We start from the raw sequence: 12,512 nt of genomic DNA, 5'->3' as shown, positions 1-12,512 counted from the left end.
TATTTAGACTATGAATTCAATACCTATTCAAAATTTAGGCCACTAAAATCTGCCTCTTTGGGATTCCTTTTTCCAGGCCAGTACAAGTATAGATCCACATTTTAATCCTTCTGCTTTCAATGGCAATACCAGTGGATAAGTTTGCAGCACATTCACACAAACAAATGGTGAGGATAGGGAATTTTATATTTGCTTGTCTTACTGTTATGGTCAAAAAAACTTTATTTTTTACCAACTACTATTTGCTTTCATGTAATACATGTAAAATATACAGCGCTGAGTCAGATGGGAATGACAACTGTACAATTTGCAACATTTTCGGTAGCAGAAATTAGTGTTTCTGAGTTAGGATGTATAGGAACTGGCTTGAATTTCTTATTCTTTAAAAGCAAAACATGCAAAACCCATACACAAAGGCATCCAGAACACAACTCTTGGACAAGACTGAAACCTTGCAGTTCTCTCTATCTGCTGCTACATATGTAAGTATTTCTCTGGATCTGATGTGAAGAGCATTGCTCAAGTTTGATTTGGCATTTAATTCCACTGCAGGAAAGTAGGGAGAAGAAGCTAAGCACGCAGTCTATGCCTAAATTCCACTGAAGTCAAGTACAAAGTATTTTACTGAAAGAGAAATGGAACTAAGCTTGTGTAACCTCTCTTTAGGATATAAACCTTCACAGAGCTGAACTCCGTGAAAAAAAGTTTATGCTCAAGTTACTTTTTATTCAAATGCAGCACATTCTTCATTGTGATACGCAATTAAATATATTTACTTACACAGCAGAAAACTTTCACAGCCATTTCCTCATCAAACTGGCCAAGGATTATCCGAACGTCGTTACCCTGCAGATTGAATAAAATACGTGGTAGTTAAATGCAGTCACAGCTTCCAGACACCCCTTTAATTGGCCATTCAGATCATGCAGGGAGTTAGCACAGATTACAGCTGCAGACAGAATTAATACAGAACTATTTCACCTTCTAGAAGTTCAAGAACTTGAAGTACCACAAAAGACAACAAAAAGCCGAGGTGTTTGAAGAAAAAGATTAAGTTATAGCACTAATGAGAGTAAAACTGATATTACAGTCAAATATTAGTATTCAATAACACTAAAATATCAAATATTCTTTTGCTTCGTTGCAATATTTCTTCTACAATTTTGCATATTACAAGTTAAAGACATACAATTTTCACTGTTTGCATAAAATAATGCTGTAGAATTAAGAAATTTGATTTGTGAGATCAAATGCCTTGATATTAAGGCTGCTTTAGTAATTTTTAAAGGTTTTACCCATATAAAATCATCTCTATAGCCACTATAACACATTGTCAACTCCCTCTCTCCTCCCTCCTACCTCCACACATCAAAAAAAATCATCACCGTTTAAGAACCCATGACTGAAGTTCAAAGACATAATTTTGCTTTCATACTTAGAAACATGTTAAGAAAGTCTTCCTAAAGTCAGGAGCATATGGAGAAAAATATTTCTCCAGGAACAGGATTAACATCTTCCTAACAGGAAAAATGACTTCTAATATCCATAAAACACAGAACAGATATCTTTTTATGACTTCACATTACCTTTCTTTCACACAAAGGCAGAGTTCTCAGCAAAAGCTTGAGCAAATCAAATTTTTCATTTCTTTCATATAAGACCTGTTTAGAATTACTAATAGCTCTTTCCCTCTCCAAGGAAAAAACAAACATATGATTCAGTATGATTTTCAGTGGCAAAAACCATTTAAGCTTTAATTAAATCAATTTGTCAGATTTTTAGTTCAGATAATTTCAATGTTTATTTCCTGTTCAGCAGAAAATATTATGATGGACAGTGGAATAAGATATTAGAATGTTTCTGCAATTAAATCCATGAAAATATTGTCACTCTTAGCACGGTTTAAATCAGAAATAATGTAATGTACTTTGCTCATTCTGAACCTGTGCATTTTCAGTAAGCCTGTTTCTCTTCATTTTTATATTTAGCCACAGACTGATAAAGTAGTGTAAATCTTTTTCAAGTGGATTAGATTCTTTTTAAACAAATTAGCAAAGTTACATAAACTAAACAAACAAATTACACAAATTACAGCAATAGCATTACAGTTTTTGTAAGGACAATAAATAGATTTAGGAATTATACACAAAAAACCTCACCTCATCAACGATTTCTATTTTTCACATTTTAAAAATAATTTTGTTATTCTTGGAACCCCAGCTCTGACTCACTTGACTGCTCTGAACATAAAAATGCAGACGTAATATTTGAAAAAAAGTGTAGCAGAGTTTGATTAAAAAATAAATGGCACAGCACCTAATAATTAAACTTAAAAATTGAAGAAATTCCTTTCCATTTCATAACATGATGAGAACCAATTTTAAAAAAAACCCAAAAGATGTAAACTATGTGGCCTCATAAAGAATAATCCCAGCGTGCACTTGCAGCACTGCTGCCCACTGGCTGTGTGACAACATTCAGACTGAAGTCACAGCATCTGTGGTGTGTGGTTTCACACCTTAAGACATTGCTTCCACCTGACTATCACATAATTTAGTATGCAATCATGTAACCAAGGAATTGTCTGTTAGAACACAAGCAGAACGAGCTAATTTAGGAAAGTCCATACAAGAGCTCTTCCTCTTCTGTGCATAGCATTCTTCCTCTGTGTGATGACACACTCCTCAGTCAGCCTCTTCCTCTTGAAATTTTTGCATCCCCTTCCACGTTTTCCCCAGATTTGTTCTTGAAGAATTGCATTCAAGATTGCAAATAAGCCTAGATCCATTGGATTCCAGACTTGGGTCTGCTGGCTCCATCCCGCATGAGAGACATTGAAGCTTCAAATTCATGCAATTGCACATAGCTCCAGTCCCTTGCAGAGGTTTTATCTGCATGGATAATGAAATCTGCACTGAAGTGTATCAGAGCTGGGTTTGTATCAGTGCTTGTGGGTCAATGTCCACATTACAGACTCATGCAAAGAGATACATCACATGCTTGCTGGGCATAACTTTTTTACCCCTTCATTCATACTGTTAAATGACTATAAACCAGCATGGTTTTCTTGCAGGGATATACTATTCCTTTACATCAACCCTTGCAGAATGATGCAAGTTAACACAGTGGAACTTCCTCATAGGAATCAAAGAAATCACCCACTGGATTCCAGCAAGTGTCAAGTCTCTTTTCCAGAGAGCTGTAAATTGCTTGCATGGAGGTAAAACATATTTGACAGAAGAGGTTTTAATTCATGGAATTAGGCAGGTGATCTTCAAGAAGATTAAAAACATCCCAGGGGAAGGCAACTCTCTAAGCTGTACTTACATAAAAAGACCAATGTTTAGACCGTTTGCCATATGGTGAGCTGTCATATTTACTCTTCCCAGAGATTACAGTAGCAATATCAGCATTTAAGCTTTGCCCCTCAGTAAGAAATACATATGTTTCCATATGGACTGAAGTTCAAACAAGAAAATGAAGAACAGTTACATTTCATTTACTCGCAGTTGTGGCAAACCCTGCATAAAAAACATGTTTTATAAAATAAGCCTATAGCACAGCCTCAAAAATTAATTACTCTTTTGCTCCCTTTTTTTCTTTCATATGGGTGAGGGTACTATTTGGCTACTAAATATAAAGTGTCTTTGGTAGCACCAGTAGCTGAGTAGTATAAACCCTGAAGAGAGTGAGGACCAACACATCTAAGATGCTCTACATCTTAGATGATGTAGGGATGAAGAACAACTTGTCTCCTTCACTACCATTTCTAACAGCCTTAGACACGAGACACTCTTTAGCCTTTTCAGAGTTTTTGAGTGATGCACATTTTGCTGGAATAGGCAGCTATTTTTTTTCAGCCTTCAGAGCTTCCCTTCTTTGATCAGATTTTAATCTGTCTCATTTCTAATGAATAACACCACAGTGTTGTATTATATAGCTTTCCAGAGAAGGATTGCTACAATATCTCGTCTGCCAGGAAAAGTCAATGTCTTGGCAGGCTCTTTATGAGATACCTAAATTGAATAGCTCAGATACTCTGTCTTATTCTCTACCATGTATCTGACAGTCAAGAGGTTATCAATAAATCTACACAAAGCTGGGTAACTTTGACAATAGAGGTAGCCACATGTTCTGCCTTCTAAATGCTTGGATGTCCACTTAAAGAACTATAGATGAGCCTCTGACCTTCACTGATTGTGAAGGTGAACTAGACAACATCAACTCCCATCATCATAACATGATGGTAATTCTTTTGTCCTACATGCAAGATACGAAAACATTGGAAGCAGAAATGTTATGGCCCATACAATTTGTCTGTGCATGTTTAGAATTTTCAAGCATTTAAATGGATGTACAAATGCATCTCTTTCTTTGAACACAAAAATGAGTTTTAAAGATATCCTTAAGCTTAAATTTACCTTTCAACTGTGGTCCAAAGAGGCTGTAATCAATGCAGTAGAAACTAATGTGTTACCAAAAGAAATATAAAATATATTTCTGCAAATCATACCAGATGTTTCTGTTTTCCATTCCATAATCATAAATTTCAATAATTTAAATGTGTTTGTAAAAATAAAATTATTTCAGGTAAGCAAATACCAGTTTACTTATATGAGGTTTATATGTGGAAGAAAGGAATGAACATTTTTAGAATTGTATAGCTGAATTCCATGTCTAACATGTACCTAACAACAACTAACCTTATATTTCTGTCAAGAACAACAATTTTCTGGATAATTGCTTATTATTGTTTTACTAATTTGTTTTGAAGAAGAAACCAAGAGATAACTAATATATTGTTAGTTGAGTCTTCTGGTCTTCCCAGCAAAATATCCCAGTGTGTTGTTGATACAACACACAAGAAAGCTAGAACCACATTGCTTCTTCTGACTTTCAGCCTAAAGATACATGCTTAATATGCTTTTCTTTTTCTTGTTATTATACTATTGTTAGTCAAAAATGGGGACTTTACTGTAACACCTACTGGAGTCTCTTCAACTCAGACAGGAAAAGCAAACTGGCTTAGACTGGACAGACACAAATGGCTTCCCACAAACATAATCTTTACCGATTAATACTTTAAACATTCAGGCTTACATCTCTAGATTGTGGAAATAATAAAGCATACTTAGTTCACCATGCTCCAGAACTTTTCCAGCTACCTTCAGTAGTGGTCTAGTCTTACACAGGTCAATATTTTTGCTTTAATTTTATTTTTTTTTCAATATCATTCTGTTTATTAAGGTTTTTTTGTATCCTGTTTTACACATATTTAAGTATTTCCAGGATTGTGCCTTTGATTGTGTGTCATATGCACTTGATGCCAGAAACAATTTGATCTTCGCCTTTTAAAAGTGCTTTCTCCTGCTGTTCAATCATTTCTTTCATGCTCATGTGCAGTTTAAGATTCATATCTCCTGTGTCTAGTTTGTTGCTGGTTGCACTGCATGGTAATGCTAAAATATAGTTTTAATTTTATGAGATGCCAGAAGTCTAATAAATCATTATAATAAGAGAAGAATGGGAAATTATTCTGCTACCAAATTTACTTTTCCTTTTTTTTTCCTTATGATTCATATGAAATCACACAGATGATGTTAGCAAAGAATTTAATCTAAATGTGTAATGAAGTTAATGCGAAGAGGCTCAATATTCTTTCTACATGATAATTTACCTTAAAAGGGTTCTGGTTCCAGACCTCAAGAATTTTCACACGTATATCACTATGACTAGGGCTTTAGGTACAAACATTAAGTCAGCAACAACTTTCTTTACTTAACATCATCATTGGGAACTATAAAAATTTACTATACACATAGACCTTCATTAACTTAAGCAGGACTAGGTGCTCAAGACTCCATTTTTTGGATGTTATTATGCAATGGAATGTAGTAATATGTCATTCTAACACAAATTTTGTTTCACTACTCCTCTTCATAGAAAAAAAACCCCAAAACAACACTTCCTCTTTTTCATCAATCAGCCACACATACCTTAAGCTTCTTTACACTTGTGCAGGGATCATTGGAAAAACTTTCAGTATCTGAAATCTCGATGTCTTCGCCATAAAGGACACCAGTCAGATCATTCCTCACCTGTCACAAGTTGAGAAAAAGGCAAACTAGTGAACCAAGAGCCAGTGAGAAGGAGGCAGATGGACTGTATTTATATCTGTAATGACAAGCAGTGATCTCGATGATGACATATGCACCCGCAGAGATGTTTCCATTTTGCCTAAGATGTGATCATGGCACTGGTCCTCTGTGACCACAACCTACTATCAATGGCTAGACCATGGAAAGGACTTTACTATGTGTGGCAGAAAGTTCACCATAGCCCCACAAGCTGGGCTCCCACTTTGTGTCATGGGGATGCATTTCCAGTATTTCCAGGGCTGTTAGGAGCAAAAGCTTTGTTGTAGCCAAAGTGATGTTCGAGACAGTATAAAGGGAAAAGACTCATCAAGGAAACTCTTACACATTCTCAAGTACTGATTTCACCTGGTCCTAGCATGAATCAGCAGAGCTTAGCTTACATCATTTAGGGACTGATAAAGCCTAATGAACTCCTCCATGGCCTACCCCTCTCTTAGACCATGCATCATACCCTGGGGCAGCAAGACTTTGCTCGAAGGTGGCACATGCAACAGACTTTTTCACCTGTTTAATAGTGGCAAGACTGTCCTTTTTGAGCTGCCTAATACCACAAAGAACCCAGATAACATACAAAGCAATATGGCTTACTGATACCCTTATAGAATAGGCTTTTTTCTCATAAAACTACTTCAAGTTTTCCTGTCTTAATCACTGCTGGTTTTCCTCCAACCACGTGATTGCAAAGACAGTTTCACATTACTATTCCTAATAGATAACCAAAAATAATTTTAGTCTGCAACATGATTACAGACTGAAATGAAGAGAGTGGCACACCAATTTTAAGTTAACAGAATTATGATCACATCAATTGCAGTGATTGTTTATTTAATTTGTTTGTAATAACAGAAACAGGAGAAGCAAATCAGTGTAAAACAGGTATCCCACATGCAAACACAGAAAACAGAAGGTAGAAGATACATGATATTAAACAGGAGAATTTAAAAGCCTGTGTATCATATGCAGATACTTTCTGATGACCCTCTGTATGGGTCATTTCCTGACAATCATCGCTACACCAGCTGCCTTAATTACTTCTTTCGTGGCCTCTGTGTCATCTTATCCCCTTTAGTCATGCTTTAAAATTACTAAGACACATTTTTACTTTATAACCTTTCACAATGATTAAAACAAATGGGCATATAAGTTACTTTTTATTAATTTTTTTTTATCCTAGAGAAGCAAGTCAGATTGGTCAGCCCACCAAGATTTGAGTTACATCCTTTATCCTTCCGTGATGTTTCCAGTTTCTAAACTCGTTCTGTGAAAATGTATTCACAAAAAGTGATCAGTAGTGACTTCTTTTTCTGCTACTATAGTAACAAAACTGAATTATTGTTATTTTAGCTCCAGCAATGCCATTAACTGCTCCTTACACCAGAAGTCTTTGTTGATACAAAAAAATATGTTTTTTTTAAAACAAACCATCAGTGATAACACAAGAAAACAAACCTCTCTTGATCATAATTTAGCTATTGTCCAAAATCCTTCTACCTAGTGTGAGAGATCACTATCATTTGATACTGACAAAAAGTAACATTCTCCTTACTTAACATCAATGTACTTTACAAAGGAATACAACTTGTCATATGCTTCTACCCAATACTGTCCTTTCTTCCGTATGACAAGAATTTTTTTAGTTTCAGATTTGCTTTTCTGATATTTTCTTGATTTTCTTCTTAAACAGTTCTAGTCAGTCTTTTAATCAAAGACAGGCTAGGTTAACATTACTCAGCTAAATTGAGCAGAAAACAGCTGATTTACCAAATACTGATTAGTCAAATTAGATCATTATTAACAGAAAAACACTGATAGAAAACACACATTAAACATTGTTAAAACTTATAGATAGGCTTCAGTGTTGAGCACAAGGCTGATGATTATAAAAATGATACTTCATACTGTCTATTGACTTGCTGGGATTCCATCCCTTCAGAACTTTGCAACTGAGGAATTGCATATGTTTGGGGTTTTTTTCTGAGCAGTGTCAATTCAGCCACTGAGAAATTTCTTTGATATCTCCCCAGCTAATCTGCTAGGAGCAAAGTATCTGTGGCTTTCAGAGCTCTTAGACTTTTCGTTTATCTACTGATTAATCTTCCAACAGACACACCTTACTAGATTTTGTGTCAAAGAAGTCGAAAACCTTTTCCCTTTACTGCTGCAAGCAGATATTTGATGTTTTCCAGATGCATCTGTTGTGAAGATTTTGCCAAAAGAAATATGATTCTTTCCCACTATCCCAACAATATATTCACAGCTTTATAAGAATTTACAAGATTTTTCTAAAAGATGATGTTTCCCTTTCAATGGTCTGATCTGTGTCTGACACATGTCATCCTGTGTCCCTGGTCTGGGAGTGTTTTCACTATATTTTCCAGTTTTTACTTCTTATTTCCATATTTTTTGTCACCAACCTTGGAGTGTTTTCACTATATTTTCCGGTTTTTACTTCCTATTTCCATATTTTTTGTCACCAACCTCAGGTTCTTTTCTTCCTTTATAAATACTCTAAATATATCATGGAACAGAATCTTGTGGTTTTCATTCTACAGAGGTTCTTCACTTCTTTCAGATAAATTTAACTACAGAAACTTCTGACTTGGATTTAGGTCCCAAGTCTGAATTTGCAAAGCCTCACCTCCAGTTCTAGAGCTGCCAATTCCTGATACAAACATTCCAATTTTGGATAAAATTTGTGAAACTGAGAATACAAAATGTTGCATGTTTTGTTTCAGCAGATGCTTGCAGTCCTGGAAAGTGTATCACCAGCAGTTTTAGTGCAAGCAGTTTTAGAGCTCAGCAGCAATCGTTTCATTCTGCCGACTCCAAGTAAAAAGAATTGTAAACTTCTGTGCTTCTGGCTTTTGTTGTGTAAATAGGATAATTTCAACTTTTAGAAACTGCTGTAGAAAGTGGTACCAAAGCTGCATTAAATTTTTATGGGGATCCACAGTTGCTAAGGAAATCTTGCACCACAATAACACAGAAGCAGTGTAATTCCACGGGGTTTTAGACCCTTGTTAGCAATTTAATGAAGGCTGTAGCTCTGTGTCTGTTTATATCAACTTTATGTACTTTAAAGACAGCAATATTTCATTTTCCTAAAACAGGAACTACCAGATCTGATTATCAATAAACCTGAAAATTTTCATAAACCAGTGCTCAGAGACCTTAGTCTATCACTCGGAGCCAAAAAAAAAATTAAAAAAATAAAACCAAAAAATACACTTTTGCACTGCTCTGCCTACAAAATTAGATGAAATCAGTATTTCACCATAGTACATATTTAATCTATGTGTGGTGAACTTCAAAAATTACTGGGGTGCAAATATGTTTACTCAGGTGCAAGTTCCAAAACATGAAGGTTTTGTAAGGGATGCTTTTGCAGGAAGAAAAGGATGGCCCTTTGGCTTTAGGCAAAAGAGAAGATGGGATGCAAGAGAACTGGCTTTTCTCTCTCATTCTGCCAGAGCTGCTCTTTGCTTCAGCTCCTATGACTGAAATAAAGGTTTTAAAGTTTGCTACCAAGTCTGGATGTATATTTTTCCTGTGAAGTGGATAGCAATACATGCCTACCTCATAGCTCTTGTATCAAATTTAGTGATGTTTGAGAGGTGAACAACAAAGTCCCTCACCCTGCCCCTGTGAAAAAAGAAATACAGGGACTTTGAGGAATAGAGAACTTGCAGTGCAAAGGAAGAAATTTTAATTTCTTTAATTGCTAGCAAATTGAGAGAGTAGACAGAATAAATAAGTGAGCTCTAAAAAATTATGAGTCTAGAGGAGATAAAATTGCAACACACTTGTGGTCTGTACCAGAAAGAATGCATGTAAGCTTTAAGGAAAGGAAGAAAATGTTGGGGAGCAGCATGGTCTGGCTCCCTAAGGAAGAGGGGTGCAAGTGCAATAGCACAGCTCCCGGACCAGGACCTCACCAGCCAGCAACCCAGCAAGGGGAGCAGGACAGGCTTGGAGAGAACAGCCAGTTTCAGACATGAGGTGACACCTCCACACAAGTTCCATGGTAATAAGGTAGGTCCAGCATAAAGCTGGGAAGTCGATCCACAAGTTTGGAACAGGATCTGGTGTGGTAAAAACAACCAGGGTCAGAAAGAACCCATGATTGCTGGGCAGGTCCATACCAAAATGACAGGACTGGGGACAAGCCTACAGGGTGCCTGCCAGGCTTAGGTGTGATGGAGAGAATGAGAAACCAGCATTCCCACAGCATCACTGAGGCATGGACTGATGGCGCTGAGTTTAGTTGAAATGGGGTTGGGGAGGAGGAAGGTGGGGAGGGGAGTGCAGCCCTTGGGGACTGCTCAGGAGCAGAAAGGGCTTTTGGTGCTCTCGGGGACCCAACACTGAATTTTGGTTTTTTTTTATTTCCTATATAAACTCTGAATGATGATTCTCTTCACACAATATATAAATGTCCCTCACAAGGGTACAAAAGTTGCACACATCGTGATTTCCTTTTAGGAGAGATGAGATTGCTCACTTCAGTGAGATTATTAGTGCAAGCACCTTGTGACCTGTAGTAAATAGTTAGAATCCACTTGACTGCAGTATTTCATTTTTTTGCAAGCCAATTTTATCAATTTTTTCTGAGGAAAATAGTAAATAAAGATGATATTCCTGATGAACTGTCAATCTAGTGATGATAGTTTGGATTTAGGGGTCTCCACTGACCAACATTTCAAACCAGGTTTCAAATTATGTGTTCAAAGGCAAGTCCACTCAGTTAATCCTAACTCTGCCAGTTACAAAATGAATTTAATAATTTTTAGATTAATCATACTACTTTGCTTTTAACAGATATTTCTGATGACCTTTTGGTTCACTAAAGCTGCATGTAAGTACAGCAAGCTAAATCCTTGTCGTTCAGGGCAGTCTAATCCTACCAGATGTTGATCGTAAGAGACTCCTAACAAATGAGAACTGGTCAGACCAGATGGATTACACAGTCAGATATTTTACTAAGATTTCCTGCTGCCCAGTATATACAGTGTACTTTAAAATGTTATATTGTAGGAGTTTCAGTACGGACATATACATATGTGTGTACAAAATAAATGCTTGAATGATAAAAAAATATTTCCTCGTTACATGGACAAAATGTAAATTGTGAGTAACTGCATAGGACAGATTACAATTTCTGGGATTAGTACAGACAGAGGTCTCACCATACATGATGCATTACAAGCAAACATAATTATCCCTGTTTCCATTCCAATGGAACAAATGTATCACTCACATTTAGAGGCCTGGAAGCATTAAGTGAAAACTTACATCCAAGAAATACAAACTACAGAGATACTCTTTCATTGATATACAAACCATTTGGGACTACAAAAGTGGAACAGGTGGTAGAACCTTATGTGAAGCAGATAGATAATGCAAAAATAAAAGATGAAGCATAAATAATCCAAGAGGAAACAGTAAAATATTATTTTGGCTATTAGGAAAGAGTTCCACTTAGTGGAAAACTAAAAAACTAGATATGTTTTATTGTGTAAAGGAGAAATGAAATCAGAACTCTGTTGGATTTCCTTTTTTGTTCAAAAGAAATCAGATATTTTTTAAAAGTACCATGTTTATGGTTTTCATTGGACAGGAAGGGAAGAAGGAACCCTGGAATATTGGATTTCTACTTGGATAAACTGCCACAGTAAAGACTTTCATAAAAAAGATGAGTTTTTTCATTGAAGTAGGATATTAGTAGCTGGCTCTAACCAGAAAACTAATGCAATCAATATGAGTCTTGCCTACAAGAAGCACCTGCATATTTCAGACTGAATCTTCCAGATGAGAGTAATAATAACACTGCTAATGATATTTTTGTTATATTTGTATAATAACTACATATTCCAGTTAAAAATTTTTATTATCCTCCTTTCTGCCTGGAATGGCAGTATGGTAAATATGATTTCACATAAAACCTACACGTGTGACCATCAAACAGATCATACCTATTTAAAAAGAAACCTCTATGAAGTCACCTACAAAATGCTCTAATTTCCTCCCATATTCTCTAAAGGAAGAAAGAAATTTTCTTACTTTACCTTTCTTGTGTTTTCTGATCACAGAAGTTAAACATAATCAGGAACTCTGATGTTAAACCTATCAGTTATGTGTAAAAAGAGTTGATAGGAATGCAGGGTTCTTGTGCGACGGGGGAAGTTAATTAGGGAGCTTTAAGGTGACCTACGAACAATCCAAGTTAGAAGGTGATTTCTTTACAACAAAGAGATAAAATCAATTCATCTTATCAAGAGGTGGATCAGTTGCTAGGAGGTATTTGAAGGCACCATTACAGTGAAATAAAAATTTAGCTAGGAAAAAGCCCCAGGG

The 12,512-nt window shown here is 36.0% G+C and overlaps 1 protein-coding gene across 5 annotated transcripts in view; it reads right to left on the bottom strand.

Moving 5' to 3' along the window:
- The window catches only part of GABBR2 (gamma-aminobutyric acid type B receptor subunit 2), a 469,815-nt gene that overhangs the window by 239,372 nt on the left and 217,931 nt on the right, over window positions 1-12,512 (bottom strand). For all 5 annotated transcript variants that reach the window (XM_069004222.1, XM_069004224.1, XM_069004225.1 and 2 more), the window contains 2 exons: window positions 5,997-6,098; window positions 781-846 (listed from right to left, as the gene is read on the bottom strand). In XM_069004222.1, coding sequence (XP_068860323.1) covers window positions 781-846; window positions 5,997-6,098 — 168 coding nt within the window. The remainder of the gene's footprint in view (window positions 1-780; window positions 847-5,996; window positions 6,099-12,512) is intronic.

This window comes from Aphelocoma coerulescens, chromosome 2, assembly GCF_041296385.1.
Source record: "Aphelocoma coerulescens isolate FSJ_1873_10779 chromosome 2, UR_Acoe_1.0, whole genome shotgun sequence".
In the NCBI taxonomy this organism is placed as follows: domain Eukaryota; kingdom Metazoa; phylum Chordata; class Aves; order Passeriformes; family Corvidae; genus Aphelocoma; species Aphelocoma coerulescens.
Note: the sequence above shows the minus strand (reverse complement) of the source record. Positions and strands in the feature narration are given on the sequence as shown.